This window comes from Heloderma suspectum, chromosome 1 (assembly GCF_057233095.1).
Source record: "Heloderma suspectum isolate Gila_16-S chromosome 1, 16-S_ref, whole genome shotgun sequence".
Taxonomy (NCBI): domain Eukaryota; kingdom Metazoa; phylum Chordata; class Lepidosauria; order Squamata; family Helodermatidae; genus Heloderma; species Heloderma suspectum.
Window position 1 is genome coordinate 103288377 of NC_139458.1, and position 19428 is coordinate 103307804.

At 46.4% G+C, this 19428-nt stretch overlaps 1 protein-coding gene across 1 annotated transcript in view; it reads left to right on the top strand.

The window, feature by feature from the left end:
* ANO3 (anoctamin 3) overlaps positions 1–19428 on the top strand; it is a 405787-nt gene that overhangs the window by 289430 nt on the left and 96929 nt on the right. Inside the window, exon 7 of the mRNA XM_084852445.1 lies at positions 5889–5933. Coding sequence (XP_084708571.1) covers positions 5889–5933 — 45 coding nt within the window. The remainder of the gene's footprint in view (positions 1–5888; positions 5934–19428) is intronic.

A 19428-nucleotide genomic window follows, 5' to 3' on the forward strand; every position in this document is an offset into this window, starting at 1 on the left:
GCATTCGGCCCCCCAAAATCCATGGTGGAATGGCCTGCCCCCCCCGCAGGTTCCCCCCGGGACAAAGCTTACCTGGGGCGGATGTTCCGGACGGCGGTGACTCTGGCTGCGGCGGCCTCCATTTGCATCCTGGTCTTTGCTGTGATAGGCTACGTAAATACTTAGGGAACAGAACGGTAAATACTTATGCAGCCTATGACAGCAAGCCAAGCAAAAAACAAAAAAAAAGTGTACGCAAATGGCAGCGGCTATGGCAGCCACCATTTCCATTCCCTATTTTTAGTTGTTTTAGCCTACGTAAATATTTCTGTAGGCTATTACAGCAAAAAAAAAAGGGGGGAACGCAAATAGCATAGTGGGCGCTATTTGCATTCCATTTTTTTTCACCGTTTTAGCCTATGTAAATATTTATGTAAGCTATTACGGCGGGGGGAAAGGAACACAAATAGCACCCACTACGCTATTTGTGTTCCCCTTTTTTTCGCCGTAATAGCCTACGTAAATATTTACGTAGGCTAAAACGGCAAAAAATAGGGAACGCAAATGGCGGCCACCATAGCCACCACCATTTGCATACGCCGTTTTTGTGTGTGTGTGTTTTTGCCTGCCATGATAGGCTATGTAAATACTTACATAGCCTATCATGGCAGCCTGGCTGGATGCAAATGGCGGCCGCTATGGCGGCCGCCATTTGCGTCTGCACCAGCCAGTCCACGACCAGAACTCCAGTTGCGGACGGCCCTGGCCTGTTTTGCCTGCCGCAGAGCGGAGCCGGATGGGCAGGATTCCGGGGGGGGAGGACCGGATCGCCTCCCCCCCCGTTGAGGATTCCAGGGGGAGGGACAAAGCGCCTCCCCCCCACCGCAAATCAATCCGCGAAAAGGTAAGTGACTTTCGTACATCCCTAGTGGACTCGATGGTCTTGATGGCCCCTTCCAACCCTATGATTCTATAATCTTGCACAATTAATGTGGAAAGAAATGACCAGTTTCATTTGGCTGAATAGGATTATCACGTTCAAAGCTTTAGTTACAATCTTCTGAAACCTAAACAACCAAAACTGCTGAAGTCCCCCCACCCACCCCTGCCCCTGATTTAATCCAAATTAATCCCAAAGGAGCAAAGCAGGATAGTTTTATCTGCTGGCTCAAGCACATTGGCTACAGTCCAGAGCCCATTTACTCCAAAGTAGGTGTCTTAAACTCAGTGTGACTCTTCCAGAATTAAGTGGGTTATGGATTATACCAAGTGTCAGAAAATGAGCCATCAGCTTTAAGAGAAGGAAGCAAATCAATTTCAGGGAGTGATTACAATGGTCTTTAGCAATCCTGTAAACAACACAGTATTTTTTCCATATTGACTTCAGTAAGGAGAAATTTGAATAAAAGAGCAAGGAAACAACAACAACAACAACAACAACAAATAAACAACAACAACATTTCTATACCACCCCAAACCAGAAGCTTTCTGGGCAATTTACAAAGATTAAAAACCATTAATGATACAGTATACAAAGTTTTAAAACCATTTATAGAACTTCATATACTGTATCTTTAATGGTTTTTAAATTAATAATGTATGTGTTTAATAGCAGGGTTTACTCTTAGCAGTCTTTTCCACTCTGCTTTATGTGGAACTTTTGTATAATGTGAGCTATTCCTTGCGTACTGAACAGCAAAAAATACAACATTTAGGTGCGTAATCCTGCATCTTTTGTGTCTTAAAACAGACACTAGCTTTTTAGAGCTAGTGAAGCTCACTAGTGAAAACTCTCTCTCTCCCAGCTTAATGTACCTCACAGGATTATTTTGAAGATAATGTGGGGAAACTGTGTAAACCACTCTGAGCTCCTTGGAGGATGTATAAACATAGGCTGTCCAGTCCACACAAATGGGAAACCCAATCCACTTCCAAACACTGTGCTGCATACATGGATGTTGGGGGCGGCACCGTCAGGGTGCGTGATATTGGCTACAGGGCCAGCAGGCATGGTTTGCTTTCCCCTCCACACATTGGATGTAAATGTGCAGGACTGCAGTCAAACTGGGAATCCTGCTGTGGTATTATCCAGGCCCACCACAAGGTTTTAGGGGCTCCGGACAAGGTTCCTTAATGCCCTCCACGGGCCTTCAAGGCATCCTGTTCCTCTCCCCTCATGCACCTCCACCGTGTGCAGCAGGGGTCAGCAAAGCAGTGCCATGGGTGTCCTGGCACCAGCCAAGTGTGGCTGCCTGTATGCCCCGGCCGTGGGCTGCTAAGGTTTGGAGGAGCTGAGAAAGTGATAAGCCAGATCCAGGTTTACTTACAAGGAGACTTTATTGAATACTTACAGCATACAGGCGTACCCAGTGGCTGGATCAGACAGCTTCTCTGAACAAAGAGCTGTAGTGCAATATGGGTTTTATACCATACATGTTAGCAGTGAGGCAGCATGACAGCAGCAAGGGTTAATTGGAGTTCATCTGGAACTTTCCCAGCACAGCCTAACAGTGCTGGATTCCCAGCACAGACACCTGTAGCTTTAAGACAAACAGAGCTCCACTTCCCAGGCACATCCGAGACTCTGATAAGATAAACGATACCAGAGCTCATTAGCATGGAATGTGCTGAGACAGCCATATCAACCTTTGACTCATCTTACAAGCCAAGGAGCCCACTTGCAAGGAAAGCACTTACTAATGAACCAAAGCAGAGAGCATTATGGAACTCTAAGCCTTTCTAAACTACTATTAACTTGCTTACAGGCCAGGGGCCTTACACTGCCAGACCCTGCATGCCTTGCCTCACTGCTGGTGCAACTGCATGCTTGCCACTGACACCACAGCCTTTCCTTTCTCCCCTGCTTCTGGTAAAGCTGCTGTGGCCTTTCCCTCCTTCCTTCCTCCTCCACACTTGCCACCTTTCCTCCACCCTGCTGCCTCACCTCACTGCTGACGCCACCATGTGCTCACTGCCGACACCACAACCTTTTCTTTCTCCCCTGCCCCCTTCCACTGATGCCTTTCCTTCCCTCTCGTCACATCCCCACAGATTGGGAGATAAGCTGAGCACAGGGAAGGGAGTAGAAGGTGGTCATTCCTGGGGTGGGGGCAAGAGAGGAGGAAAGAAACAGTGGGGGGGGGTGACGAGAAGGAAGAAGATGGTGGAGGACATAAATGGGGGAAATAGGATGAGGAAATAATGAGGGGAGGAAATAGCAAGTTGTGGGAAGAAAGAGGAAGAAGAAGGTGCATCCACTGACTCTGACAGGAATGTTTGGTGGTGCCCACAGACACATTTCAAAATGTGAAATGTGTCCAAAGACCTCAAAAGGTTGTCTATCCCTGGTGTACAGTCTGTCCCCTCTAAGTGGCAGCCCAGCCCTCTCGTGGTCCTTGAGGCAGTCTCTGTCCACCACGCTTGATGAACTTATCAGGTGGTAGAGGAGGGCAGTGGCAATTTCTGCATCAGCCTCCATCTTCTTTCTTCCAATTGCCTCTGGCCCCCAACATAATGTCACTACATTGGGGATGGAGCCCAGGGACATTTCGGGGATAGTAGATGGCAGCTACTGCAGCCACCGGACTGATGTTTTTCTCCTCAGTTCTGCCCTTAACATTTTAAAAATAAAAATAATGGAAAGACATTTTTAAAAATCCAGGCATCAGCCCCAGTGGACACTCCGAGGCCTACAAATGCCAGCATTTGCCCAACCATGTCAGGTACCAACGCCAGGCCTGATGTTAACTGAAAGTTTCCCAACATGTTGCTATTTTTCTTCTTGCAAAGAACTCTTTTGAAGCATGTTAAAAAAAATCAGCATAGAGTGACTGTTGCCTTCACAACATAGAGACCAACAGTTCATGTTGTAAACGGCAAGAAGATGTGGAACAATGGACCTCCTGCTTCTTCCCATTCCTCTTTTCCTTTCTGCTTTTGCTGCAGCTCTCATCCTCTTGTCCAATTCTTTTGTTCTGATCTTCCATACTTCCAACTTTGTGCATCAAAACTCTCTGGTGCCCACATTTCAGAAACTACGATTCAGAAGAATGTTCGCCATGACCCACCTTCACACATCATTCACGTGAAGTGGGATGTGTGAATAGAAAGGACAAGGGGGGCATACCATTGGCCCTGTATTTTGTGTTACATGGCTCTCTGGCCTCATCCCCAACATCCATGCATTAAGCATGGACATCTACACAATGGGGAACCTATGTGCATTGGCATCCATCGTGCAGTCATCATGCAATCCCTGCATGACTGGGATTCCAAATAAGTGGAAGCCTATACATGTAGAACTCAACATGTGTAGGCTTCCCCATTGTGGAGCTGGAAGGAATGGTACAATGTCGAATGTGGGACTGCACTGCTGCTACTATTCAGTGGAACCACTTCCATGTTGATAACCCATGAAGGGGGGGGGGCTATGGTTAATCTCAGAAGAAGAATACTATGTGTAGCAGGATCCATGTACATAATGTTAGCTATGGATCAGCGTTCAGGATCAGAGTTCAGAGGGAACAATGGACAACATAAATAGTTCCAAGTCAGCTTGGGACTGCTGCTGCAGTCCCACTTATTCAGGCTGCTGCAGGCCACTTATAATATTAGTTGCCCTTCTCCATGTCTCTAATGGAAATATGGATAGCCTGATGCAGTGGATAAAGCCTGCAAATGGCAATGATGCAGTTGCATTGCTATAGCTAAGCTGAAGAACCATATGTTAGCTGCCTTGTGTTCTCTGTGGGAAGGGTGGAGGAACTGGGACACAGATGAAATTAGACAGAGTCATGGCAGCTGTTACTTGTCAGGCAAAGATAGTCTGCCCTGCTTTACTTGCCATTGAAGCTTCTTAGTGCATGATTGTGTTGCTGTTCTTTTCCACCAATCTGATCAATGACCCAAAGGATAACAAATGGGGAGAGGCAAGAGACAATGTAATTGTCCTTTCCTTCCCAACATGCAAAATAAATCTGTTTGTTCAGCTCTGCTCTGTGTTCTCAAAGACTGGCACACTGATGACTGGTCCTACCACATAATTTGGACTGGACCAGATCCCAGCCATAGTGAAATGGGTAAGTTGTTCCCATCCTCCAGTAGTGGGTTATGTATGTCCAGTCTTATATGACCCACTGCCTTGGTGTAACAGCCTTCAGGATCAATCCCTCAGTCCATTTTTGGTGTACTTATTTTTAAGTATGATGTGTCTAAATCAAATCTACAACTTGAAGTCCACAAGAATTCATCTATCCTTCCAACTATGGAGCATCATCATTTAAAATCTGTTAGTAGTGTAAGACAGAATTCCAATATTATGAGGTTACATGTACAGCATGCCTTTGCATATTAAATTTCCGGAATAATGCGCTCTCTCTCACTCTTGCTGTCTCTATATATGTATATTCCCAGTGAAAGTTTCAGAGAAAACTGTGTATTTATTTTTTTTACTCCGGCATTTAATGTGTACATTTAACAGTAACCCCCACCCTGCCCCCCAAAAAGAGTGTAGAAAAGCATTCTGTTCCAGTTCCTGCATTCAGCTATCTACTGTCCATAATTTGTGTGCAAAATGTCAGCTGCTATACTGCTCCCATTATTAAGAAATCAATGTAAAACTGAAAGGGGAAAGACCTGCAGTCTCTGAGCTTTCTCTAATTTATTACTCTTAGAGCATGTTAACTGTTTTAGTTCAATTTTTATCCATGCCATCGATACTTAATATATTTTCATACAAGGATTTCCAAGTGAATTCTTTTTAAAATATCTCTCACCTTTAAAACTGTGCTTCCTGCCACCTTCATTTTGTAAAGGTGCATGTTACGAAAATAGCTAAGATCAGTTTCTTATGTGTATTCCCTTCTCTTCTATACGAAATTGTTCTCAGATTATTTTTGCTGTTCTTACAGGAAAAAATGTTATTACACTGACTGGAGGAGCAAAACCATGGGCAGGTTGGTGGGTGATGCACAGCTTTTGATTTTGCAAGATATTCACCCTGCATAAAACAAATCCATCCTAGCAGTTGTAAATTTATACTGAGGATCTCAAGCAAGTTGATTTAATTTAATGGAGGCAGTAGAACTTTGCTGGGTTTTCCCTCCACTTTGGGCATGTGATTATTCTCACAGAAAATAAGATGGTGTCAGCCAAGCCAGTGATTGAGTTTTAACATTAGAGGCTCTATAGTGAGATTCCTTATTATATCTAGGCAGGGGCTGCCCATCAAGAGGCTGGATCCTGAAAACTCCAAACAGACGGGGGCTTGCATAAATGGGCATTTCTGTAGCCTCCTGGACACTCCCTTGAATGCCTGTATGGAGGGACATGTGATCCTCCTGAGTGGGGTAGGCTGTGGCATAGTGAACCTACAGTGAGTAAGGGGGATCTCCCAAAATTGGGTGGAGGCACCTTGGGTGAGCAGAGCTCATTCATGCAAGGTGCCTCCACCCAGTTTTGGCCAGTTCCTCCATACCCAATCCTACACTATTCAAGGAAGACCCTCAACACTCCAGAGAGGTGTGGGGGAAGGAGGAAATAGAAAAGGCCTCATCATCACCCTCCCTTCTTACAGTTCTCAGGACCCCAACGCAAGCCCTTTCTCAACCCCGCTACCTAAAACCTTGAAGGTGAGCGTGGCAGGGACAGAGAATGGAACCTCGTGTATACAAACTACAAAGCATGCAGATGAACACTATGGTGCGTTGCCACCACATTCATTCTAAATGTTGGTACTTAAGTTCAGCTGGATTGTATTCCAAGAGGTCTGATCTGACACATAAAAGCAGAAGCAAAGCAGAAATGTGGAGAAATTGCAGTTAAGTATGGAGAGAACTGGAAAGATGGGCAATTATACAACTGTTGTCTTAAAACTGAGGGGTATCTAAATTTAAACTTACCTTAAGTTCATGCAAGTACTGGATGTGCTCCCAGATAATAAAATAACATTTTGATAGAAAATACGTGTGTGTGTGTCTCTGTCTCTCTCTCTCTCTCTCTCTCTCATTTTGTTAAAAATTCCTTTATTAAATCCAGCAATGGGTTTTGATTCAAAGGGGGAATTAGTGAAGTTCTACTGCATTGCCATCATACTCCATTAGGCGAGTTCTCTCACACAAAAGATTTATGTTGTCATATTTTAAAACCAATTATTCCATACCAAAATCTAGTTAAAGCAAAAGCAGCAAACTAAATGCTTTAGAAAAAGAAAAGAAAAAGAATGTTCTTGACTTTTTTTTTAGTTTTCATTTTGAATTTCATATTAGCATTGCATATTTATTACTTATGCTTGTTGAATATCCAAATTTAGCGAAGATCTATAGCCTTGTAGGGTCTCCAAAACTATAAATCCTGATAAGATTCAGAATACATTTAGTATGTGTGTGATTTTAAAATAGTTTAGACTCCACATAGTGTTGCAAGATAATTGCACATCTGGATATTAAATAGGAACAGACTGAAATATTTGTTTATATAAATTTACAACTGCTTACCTCCTCTCCCCAGTCATGCACGTGCTTGCTTTGTATTAAATACCTTAAAATAGATATATACATGATTTGCTTTGTATAATATGTGGAATGATAACCGTTTATTTTCCCAGCATCTGAACCTAGATGTTCAAAGGAGCATTGGCTACATAGAAATTACGAGCAGAAATACTGCTATATATTGGGCAGTATAGAAATCAAATAAATAAATAAATTCATGTGGTATTGACAATATTAACTTCCCTGGATGGTGGTTCAATGTGTGTTTTTCCTGTGGAACTCTGTTGGATGTTGAGGATAATGAAACTGCAATTCATAATTTAATTGGTGGCTTCTCTTTACTAAGATTGTTCTCAGGATCACTGGCTCTGAGTGTTAGGCAGAATTCCCAAAGGATGAGCACCAGACAGATGGACTTCTCCTTCACATTTGTCAGTTCTACAGCCACAGCCAGAGGGAGCCTAGCCCCCTCAGAGATATTCCAGTCACCTTCCTTGAATGTTAAGCTCTTCTTAAGAAGTGTTTTTCCCTTTACATAAAGAAAAGCATGGAGGCAATATTGCATTCAGTCAAAAGAAGTATTTGCAAAGACACTGAATTAACTGACAAATGCAATTATTATTATTATTATTATTATTATTATTATTATTAAATTTATTAATCGCCCATCTGGCTGGTCACCTAGCCACTCTGGGCAATGTACAGCATATAATAAAACAGTTTAAAACAATAAAATTCTACAATAAAAACGTTTTCTAAAATACCCTAACCCACCCCAAATGCCTGCCTGAACAACCTTTACATTTTTAATGCATGGTGGAAGCTCATTAAAGAGGGGGCATGGCGGAGTTCCCTAGGGAGGGAGTTCCACAGAGTGGGGGCCACCACAGAAAAGGCCCTCTCCCTCGTCCCCACCAGCCTAGCTGTCCTGGCTAATGGGACAGAGAGAAGGCCATCCAAGGCTGATCTTGTTAACCGGCCTGTCTAGTGTTGCTGGGGGTGCTCCTTAAAATAGGCTGGGCCGGAACCATACAGGGTTTTAAAGGTCAAAACCAACACCTTGAATTTGGCCTGGAAAACAACTGGTAACCAGTGCAACTCCTTCAGCACCGGAGTGATGTGATCATGCCGGCAGCTGCCATTAATCAGGTGAGCCGCCGCGTTCTGTACCAGCTGCAGCTTCCGAACGGTCTTCAAGGGTAACCCCACGTAGAGCGCATTACAGTAGTCTAAACGAGAGGAGACCAGGGCATGTACTACCAATGGGAGCAGATGGTCGGGAAGGAAGGGGCGCAGCCGCCGTATCAGATGGAGTTGATACAGCGCTGTCCGGCTCACAGCTGACACCTGAGCCTCCATGGACAGCTGGGAGTCCAAAATGACCCCCAGGCTGCGGACCTGGTCTTTCAAGAGTAGCCATACCCCATTCAACACCAGGTCAACATCCCCCAGCCTCCTCTTGTCTCCCACCAAAAGTACCTCGGTCTTGTCAGGGTTCAGCTTATTCCTCCCCATCCAGCCACTCACCGTCTCCAGACATTTGGACAGGGATTCTAGGGCCAACCTTGGTGAAGATTTGAATGAGAGGTAGAGCTGCATGTCATCCGCATATTGATGACACTGCACCCCAAACCTCCTGAAGATAGCCCCCAGCGGCTTCACATAGATGTTAAATAGCATCGGGGAGAGGATGGAACCCTGTGGGACGCCACAAGTGAGTGGCCACGGGTCCGAAACCTCCTCTCCCAGTGCTACCCTCTGGTACCTGCCAGAGAGGAAGGACCGGAACCACCGCAATACGGTGTCTCCAATGTCCAACCCGACCAGGCAGTCCAGGAGGATACCATGGTCAACGGTATCAAAAGCCACTGAGAGGTTGAGGAGAACAAGGAAGGAGCATTCACCCCTATCGAGAGCCCTCCTCATATCATCTACCAAGGTGACCAAGGCCATTTCTGTCCCATGTCCAAGCCTGAAGCCCGACTGAAATGGGTCTAGATAATCAGTTTCTTCCAAGTGTGCCTTCAACTGCGTCACCACCACCCGCTCAATCACCTTGCCCAAAAATGGCAGATTTGAGACTGGGCGAAAGTTGTTCAGAACTTGAGGATCCAAGGAGGGCTTCTTTAAGAGCGGTCTTATCACTGCCTCCTTGAGGGCTGATGGCATCACTCCCTCCTCAAGGGAGGTGTTCACCACCGCCCTGATCCCCTCACCCAGTCTCTCTCTGTAGCCCATAATGAGCCAAGATGGGCAAGGATCAAGTAAGCAGGTGGTCGGCCTTACAGATGAAAGCACCTTGTCCACTTCATCAGGAGGACGAAGCTGGAACCGATCCCACAAAACCGGTTTGCCACAGGCCGCCTCTTGCTCACTAACTGTATCCACAGCGTGCGGAGTAACACTCCTAATCTGATCAATTTTATCTGCAAAGTGCCTTGCCAAGGCCTCACAGGAGGCCTTAGAATGCTCCAGTGGTTCAGGAGCCACAGGACCGACCAGGCTCCGGACCACTTGGAACAGCCTCCTGGGACAGCACTCTGCAGACGCGATAGAGGCAGCATAATATTCCTTTTTTGCTGCCTTCACCGCCACGTGATAGGCTGAAGATACAGCTCTAGCCCGTGTCTGATCGTCTTTGGAGCGAGACTTCCGCCACCAGCGCTCTAGCCTCCTGTCTCACCTCCTGTTTCAGAACTCGTAACCGTGGATTGAACCATGGTGCAGTCCGAGCCCTGTTCAGGGGGAGAGGGCGTTTTGGAGCCACCCGATCTAATGCCCCAGTGATTGCGGCATTCCAGCCACCCAGCAGGGTCTCGACCGAGTGGCCGTTGGCGTGCCCTAGAGAATCCCCAAGCGCGTTCAGGAATCCATTTGGATCCATAAGACGCCTGGGGCGGACCATTCTAATGGGTCCTCCACCCCTGCAGAGGGGTTGTGGAACCGAGAAGTCCAACCTCACCAGATAGTGATCTGACCATGACAAGGGGGTGGTGGATATACCCCCGACTTCCAGATCACTCCCCGCTTCTCCAGAAACAAACACAAGGTCTAGTGCATGACCGGCTACATGGGTGGGCCCAGTTAGAATATGGTGAAGCTCCAAGGAGACCATGGTCTCCATGAAGTCCCGAGGTGCTCCTGTGAGGATGGCCTCCGAATGTACGTTGAAGTCCCCCAACACCAGTAAGTTAGGGGACTGAACACGCACATCAGAGACCACCTCAAGCACCTCGGCCAGGGAGTCAGTCGTGCCGCGGGGTGGACAGTACACGAGCAGAATCCCCAGACTGCCCTTCGGGCCCAACCTCCAGTACATGCACTCAGCAACCTTGGTCTCCCGGAGAGGGGGTCTGGTGAAGACCAAGGACTCTCGGTAGATAACAGCCACTCCCCCTCCCCAATCTGCTGTGCATACGAAAATCCAGCTGGACACATGGCTGCAAGGGTTGGAGCAGCAGCCTCGGCCAGCCAGGTCTCCGTAATACATGCCAGGTCTGCACCCTCGTCCAGGATCATGTCATGGATGAGGGAGGTTTTCTGGGTAACCTGGCTTTGCAGAGCAGCAAACGAAGGCCAGAAGATGGGGTCACGCCTCCCCCAGCCATCCTTTGGCTCTGCACAGGCCCAGAACAGGGGACAGATACTACACATCTCTCCCTTGTTCCCCTTACCTGGCATGGCCTGCCCCTAGTGCTCCACCAGCACCTGCCGCCCAGCCTCGGTATGTTCTGGCCCCCAACACTCCCCCCACTGACTCCATCAGGTGGACACATGCCCCCTCACTCCCACCTATCAGGCAGGCTACCCACCCCTAAAAAAAAAACAGAATCCCCCAGAAATTAAAACAATAACAACAACAACAACAACAACAACACAATTAAAAATCCCCTTAAAAATAATGCCAGGCAGGAGTCCACAGTAGTGATAGTGGTGGTGGCAGCAGCAGCAGCAGGCCCACCTCTTCCCCAGTGGTGGCAGCTTCTCCTGCAGGCCCTGGCTCTCCCAGGCCACCTCAGCCAGCCAGCTTATGTAGCCCCTCCAGGAAGGGGCAGGTGGAAGCAGCACAGCTGGCTCAGTACCTGGCGGCCTGGTCCTGCAGGGACTGGTGGTCTGCCAGGCAGAAGTCTGCAGGGAAGGCCTGGTGTTGGTGGTGGCAGCAGCAGCAGCAGCCCCAGCAGCAGCAGGCACGCCTCTTCCAGGATGGCCAATCTATGACAGCCCTAGAGCTGGCATAGATCAATTCTCTTCCATTGGTTTCAGTGGAGAGAATCTTTGATTACACTTCGCAAAATTGTGCTCGATATTCACAGATGCACAAATCTGCTAATGTGTGCTTGCTGCTGAGTATTTTGGCAGTTGTGAAATGCACACCTTCCAAACAATGCTTCCTTGAATAGTGTGGGACTGCATGATGTTCTGCACACATAAAACCAAAGTGCAGCAGTAGCGACAAGGAGTAGTGCTTCTGTGACGCTGCCTGCCCTCCTGGCCTCCAATGCAATGCTAGGCACTTATTTTAATTATTTGATAAAAATTAGTAGGGCTGCAACCCAATTACAGAAACCTTAGTTGATTCATCAAATGAAATTTATTCAATAAATCTATTCATGTATTGATTCATAACTTTGTGTATAGGTAAAAAAAAATTCTGAAACATGAAGCGTACTAAGAGTATACGAACTGCTCTGCTAGATCAGAACAAAATTCTGCCTAGTCCTGAAATGCATTTCCCACTGTGGCCAACCACATGCCCATAGGAAGCCCACAAGGAGAACAAGGATGTGGTAGCCTTCTCCTGCAGATGTTTCCCAGCAGCTGGTAGGCAGCAGCATACTGCCCCTGGAGGTCACATATAGCCAGCACGACTAATAGCCATTGATTGCCTTATCTGCCATGGAGTAGTCTAATGCCCTTATCAGGTTGGTGGCCATCACCACATTTTGTGGTAGTGGATTTCTTTGTTTTAGATTAACCACACATGTGTTGTAGAAGAGGCATTCCACCCTGCATGGGAGAAAATGAGAATGCCTCTTTTAAGACAGTGCTTACCATCTGCTGTTTCTGGATTGTATTCAACCCTGACTGTCTGACAGCAGAACACTGGCATTACGGTTTTCCCCTCCCCTCTGCAGCCCCTTCACACATACCAAAATCCTTTCCAGAGGGTCCCCCACCCTCTGGGGCTGCAAGGGGGAGGAGAGCTAGAGGAAATCCCATTGTGCAAACAGAAGTGCAGAACACATAACATTCATGCAAAGTTAGATTTAAGCTGCGTGTTTGTGTATGTATGTGACTTGTCTGTCTGTCTGTCTCTCTGTGTGTATACTGCCAAATTAATGGGAGGGGTACTTTTTTAGTCAGTTAAGGGCACAATCCTATCAGGATAGGCAGCTGCCTCTGAACTCTGAAGCGACCTCCTATCCAACGCAGGGCAGGAGCAGCGCTGAGGGGATCTTCCCCTCCATGCTCCAGCCACCCTGCATTCGTAGCTACGTAGGGATGGCGGAGAATTTCTCCATGAATCTCCGGGAGGCCGAATGCCAACGCATTCGGCCCCCCAAAATTGGTGGTGAAATTCTCCGCCCCCCCGCGCTCCCCTGGGATGGGACTTACCTCCTTCGAATGTCCCTCTCGGCGGCGGGTCCTGGCGGCGTTTCGGCGGCGTTTTGGCGGGGGCGGTGGCCGGTCTTCCAACCGGCTGCCGCCACCGCCATTACAAAGTAAAGTTTAAAAAAAAAAACACGTGATAGGCTACGTAACGATTTACGTAGCCTATCACAGCTGACTTTGAAAATCTAGCCGTGATAGGCTACGTAAATCGTTACGTAGCCTATCATGTGTTTTTTTTTAAAAAAAATTACTTTTTTTATTTCGCGGCCGGGGAGATGGGGCGCTCCTCCCTGGCCTGAATTTCGGCGGCGAGGGATGGGGCACCTCCCCCCCGGCCTGAATTTCGGCCGGGAGGGGTGCAGCGCCTCCCCCCCCCGCCAAGAACTTCGGGGGGAGAACCGAAGCGCCTCCCCCTTACCGCGAAGCAAGCTGCGGGACCAGGTAAGGGACTTTCGTAAATCCTTAGTAGCTAGACAGCCGATTTCAGCTGTCTAGCTGAGGGAAGTCGGAGCGGGGGGGGGCGATGCCAGATCACGCATAGGAAGCATCAGAAAGGCACGTTCACCCGCCCCACCCCCAGGAATGCCCTGTCTTCGCTGCTTCTTGCTCCTGTTTCAAACGCGGAGTGCAAGGCTGATCCGCAGTTCCTATGAGGCAGCGTGGGAGGTGGTGGAGGTTGGTTCTTAGGGAACCGACCTTGAAGTGCGGGCTTCGAGGTCGGTTCCCAGGAACCGACCTATCCTATGGCCATCTAGCCACTGACTAGCAGCCATAGGATTGTGTCCTAAGGCTGCAAACCTATACTCACTTACCTGGGAGTAAGCCCCACTGCATTTGATGGGGCTTACTTCTGAGTAGACATGTATAGGATTGCCCTGTAAAAGCGTTTTAGTAGACTGATTAATCTAACTGAATAGTCCATTAAACACTGCAGTCCTAAAAATTAAAAATAGTCAATTAAAATTTAATGCAACTAGGTAACTTCAAATACATTTGGCTACCTACATAGGCTTTTTGTGTCTTCAGATGTGTTCTATAGGGACTTTAAGGAAACCCTGTTGATATCTATGTCTCTAAACGTTATTTTTTCCTTTGATTGTATTGCCCAAGAATCACAGCCCAAAGCACTTCAGCAGTTGTTTAACTTTTCATATACAAACAGACGTGTGTGTGTGTGCGCGCGCGCGCGCGTGTGTGTGTGTAGTCTGGCCATGTGGCAAACACTGCCCAAGTGTGCTGATTCAAACTGGATTAACAGTATAGAAATCAATCCAATCTACCCTGTGAGAAACCAAGCAATTTATCCTTGTTACATCTTAAGGCTGACCTTTCAGATGAAAAAAAGCACTGCCCCCAAAAGCTAACTTGGGGCATGCATTTCTCACAAAGCCATCTTATTACCTGCGAGTTGCAATTATCACATGACAACATGGTAGGTATGAACTGGTTCCCGTCAGTTTTGTGGCAACTCCAGTCGTTCTTTCTTCTTAATCCACAGTCTGAGCATATGAATTTACTTTCAGTCTTAAATTCAGCAAACATTTATAGCCCTGTTGCATTCAATGGAATTGTATTTGCACATGGTGATAATGCTTTTTTGGTGGCCTGTTCACACATGCTGAATGTGTGAACTTGACTCCATGGAAAAGCATGGTGTTTGAAATGATCTGAGGTGAGATGACATGCAAGTTCTTATCTGCGTGATAGCACTTAGGACTTTTGCCATAGTCTAGTCAAATCATTCTGCATGGGCAATGGGGCTTTCCCATTGGCATCTAGTGGGCACATGCTTGTGCTTCTTTCCGCCCCATATCTGTCAGTGTAAATCCACTATACATACACAGTGCTATGTACTGCACACAGCTGTTCATTGGATATAAATGAACTTGGTAACTGCCTTCCATGAAAGACAATAATTCAATGGCACCTCTTGCATTACTTTTTAAAGACAGGGATGTGTTCTGACAAATCACATCCATGATGACCTGGTTTGCACAATGAAATTAAGCCACTGTGGTTTATTTAAATTGCACATGCCAAGCATGATTTCGCCATAATCAACGCCCAGGCATGGCTTGTTGTGTCATCTGAACCCAGGCAGGATGACTTGTTAGAGGGGGAAACAACCCTCCAATAACCCTAAAACAGCCCATGGATTATTGGAGGGTTGTTTCGCCCTCTAACAAGCTATGCTGCCCAGGCTCAGATGACACAACAAGCTGCACCTGGGCAGTGATTATGGAAATTGTGCCCTGCATGTGCCCGGCACATTTGTTGTTGCTGTTGTTCAGTCGTTCAGTCGTGTCCGACTCTTCGTGACCCCATGGACCATAGCACGCCAGGCCTTCCTGTCCTGCGCTCTCTCCCGGAGCGTGCTCAAGTTCATATTCATTGCATCCGTGATGCTACCTAGCCATCTCATCCTCTGCCGTCCCCTTCTCCTTTTGCCTTCAGTCTTTCCCAGCATCAGGGTCTTTTCCAGGGAGTTTTCTCTTCGCATTAGGTGGCCAAAATATTGGAGCTTCAGCTTCATTATCTGTCCTTCCAATGAGCACTCAGGGTTGATTTCCTTTAGGATGGACTGATTTGACCTCCTTGCAGTCCAGGGCACTCGTAAGAGTCTTCTCCAGCACCACAGTTCGAAAGCATTGATTCTTCGGCGCTCAGCCTTCCTTATAGTCCAGCTCTCACAGCCATACATTACTACTGGGAAAACCATAGCTTTGATTAGACGGACCTTTGTCGGCAAGGTGATGTGTCTGCTTCTTACTATGCTGTCTAGGTTGGCCATAGCTTTCCTCCCAAGGAGCAAGCGTCTTTTAATTTCATGGCTACAGTCACCATCTGCGGTGATCTTGGAGCCCAAGAAAGTAAAATCTGTCACTGCTTCCATTTCTTCCCCTTCTATATGCCAGGAAGTGATGGGGCCAGATGCCATGATCTTAGTTTTTTTAATGTTGAGTTTCAAACCAGCTTTTGCACTCTCCTCTTTCACCCTCAACAAGAGGCTCTTTAGATCCTCTTCGCTTTCTGCCATTAGGGTGGTATCGCCTGCATATCGGAGGTTGTTGATAATTCTCCCAGCACATACCGTGATTTAAATAAGCTTATTTTGATTGTGAAAACCAGCCAACCACTGTCTTTTGATGTAGTATGAGAACAACAACTATGGGTGCAATCCTATGCACGTTTAGACAGAGAAAAGGCCTACAACTCCCAGCATTCCCCAGCCAGCATAGCTGGGGAATGCTGGGGGTTGTCGGCCTTTTCTGTGTCTAAACATGCATAGGATTACACCCTTAGTCCAGCAACAAGGTCAAAGAGAAGACCTCTTGTCAATGAGACTGAAACCCAGCCTATAGCTCAAAGTCCTTCCCTCCAGGGTAAATGTGAATATTGATATTCTCACGTGATATTTGCTTATATAGTTTATGAGACAGACCTTGATTGCAAAAACTGCAGCCATGATTTTAAAATACAAAATGAGAGCAGGGGCTTAAAGGCGACTGATTTAGCATGAACCTTTTATACTTGACGGTACCCATAAGCAAAATTTGTTATGATTTAATCAGAAACATATTTCATCCACTTACATTCTGCAGTCATTTCTCATTCTGTGTCCATTTGTACTCATTTGCATGTAATTAACTTCATCATTTTGCAAAGTGCTATATGTATATATGCAAATTGTATTTTCACTGCAGGTTTGCCTAAAATAGCTTTACTTTGCAGCAGGGGTGGGCAATCTGTGGTCCTCAGCCTAATTTCAAAAGTCTTCTACACGTAATCAGTTCGGACCTCTGGCAGAACAAGCTGCCCCTTCCCTGGCAGATCGCAGGGCAGGAAGAAAGATGGAGAGAGGAAAGGGGAGGGAATAGAAAAGGAGGTGGCAGACAGAGAAAAGCATCACACACACACACACACACACACACTTTTGGCTCTGGCCCTGGCCCTCTGAATAAAATTTTATTTCTAATAACATTTTATTCAGAGGACCAGAGTCAAAAGTGTGTGTGGAGGGGGGCTTTTCACTTTCCACCACTCCTTTTCTCTTTCTTTCACCCACTCTCCTTTCTCTCTCTCCGTCTTTCTTTCTGCCCAGTGGGCTGCCAGGGACAGAAAGAAAGAAGGAGAGAGAGGAAGGCTTTGGCCCCACCCACTGCTGACATGCAGCCCTTGAGAGATTACCCATGAGGAAATTTAGCCCTCAACAGAAAAAGGTTGCCTGCCCCTGCCTTGCAGGATTAGACCACAGTGGGGAGGGAAGAAATCTAATTTCTCTCACAGTGGGAGGAATGAATATAAAGATGCATTATAAGTCAGATATGAAATTCGGGAAGAGTTTTGATGACAAGGTTCTAATTTTCATTTTAGGGAAACATTAAAATTAATTTTTCTCTGTTTACTGAAAACAAACCACTCTTTTTTATAAGTTAATTTAAAATGTGCTTATTTCATTTTCACTGTTATTATGCAACCAGAGACTATGGACTATCATCCAGAAAACCATAGATGTAATGCTATGCATGCAGCAGGACTTCAGAGATTCTTTGCCCCGTACCCTCATACACAACCTTATAATTGAGTGCTGCCTCTTGTATTATATGTAAGAATGTAGTCTAGCAAGTAACCTAAAAGGGGCAGGGCTTTGTGCAACTGGGAAGAGCATTCATTCTCAGTCATCAGTTTCCTGCTGAGGAGGCTGAGACTGAGACACTGGACATGTGGTTATCGATTAGGTAGAAGGCCTCCTGTTTTGTATAAATATATCATCACAATTATCATCATCCCGCTCTTCTACTAATAGTTACCAGAGTGGCATAAAGTAGAGCTGTGCACCACTTAAGCGCAAGGCCCAAACCCCGAGTCGAAGCAGCCCGCTTCGGGTCACTTTGAGCCCCTTCCGAGGTGAAGCAGAAGGGGCACGAAGCAACCTGGAGAGGGTCGGGGGCTCACCAAAGCACTTGATGCACTTTGGAGCTTTGGCCCCAGTGCCTCCAGGTCCTTACCTGAGCTGCCTTCTCTGCTGCCACGCCACTGCCACCTTCTCTGTTGCCACCGCCACCATCTCTTGAGGCCTGGACGCACAGTGACTCTTCTTGCAGGGAGTCGCCATTTTTAAAATGGTAACTTCCTGGAACTCCCAGGAGGTTGCCATTTTAAAAATGGTGACTCCCTGGAAGAAGACGAGTCACCACACGTCCAGGCTCAGGAGATGGTGGCAGTGGTGAAGAAAGCAGCAGTGGGTGGCGGTGAAGACAGCTAAGGTGGTGGTGCAACAGAGAAGATGATGGCTGCGGCAGCAGCAGAGAAGGAGGTGGCCCAGGTAAGGAGCTGGGGGATTACACAGGGGCGTTGGGGGGAACCCAAAGCGGGGTTCACCATTCGAACCCTGCATCGGGTTTGGGGCTGAGGTGGGTCAGGGGCCCGCTGAATCTGCCCGAGCTGGATTGGGCCTGCCTTGGAAGCCGCAAAGCGGCTTCCGGGTCAGATCAGGGGATCCCTGCACAGCCCTAGCATAAAGCATAATCACAAAACTATATAATATAATTCATAAATGTACAAACCCTTTTTTCATCAGCTCTCTTGCAAGTAATTTCTCATTTTAAAATAATGGCAGTCTGATTACAAAATAAGATTTGTTATAATTACCGAAGTGTGTGGTTACTGAAAAGAGCTGTGTAAATGGCAAAAAAGCCTGAGGCAATTCAGTATGTCCACAGCTCCTAGAGAACATCTATTTGCTTGTTTGCTGCATAAGGTTTCTAATGTTTCTCTTAATCAGAAGATTACACTTCTTTTAAATAATTAACATTTAGCCTATAAAGTTACCCAGTTTGGAGCAGCTGCAATAACTAACCGAGTTAATTTTGCTACATCTAATGTAGTGCATTGTTATGGTGACTATTTGCATATTTTAGTTATTTTGGCCATATGCGTTTTCTGAATTTCACCTACTGCTGTATTACAGGTTTTAGTATTTTGCTTTTTGGTAAAAATAACAAAAGTTCCTTTTGGCTAAACTGAATTCATTCAGTCAAACCTTAATCATTATTTGAAGGAAGTCCACAAGCAAGAACAGTTAAGGGTGTAATGAGTACCATGTTATGTAGCCTATGAAATCAATGGGAGGTGTGTGACGTTGACTTTAAGGGGATGTGGATTGCATCTTATGTCAGTGTAAATAAAACCTCTTTCGGGACCAGATATTGAATTTATGTGATGAAAAGAATTCATTTTATATTAAATGGATATTTTTCCTGCTTCATTGCCTTCATGGTGTACTCCCTATTATCTGAAGTCAGATATTTACTTTTTATCATTACCAGTGCATTCATTCAGACTA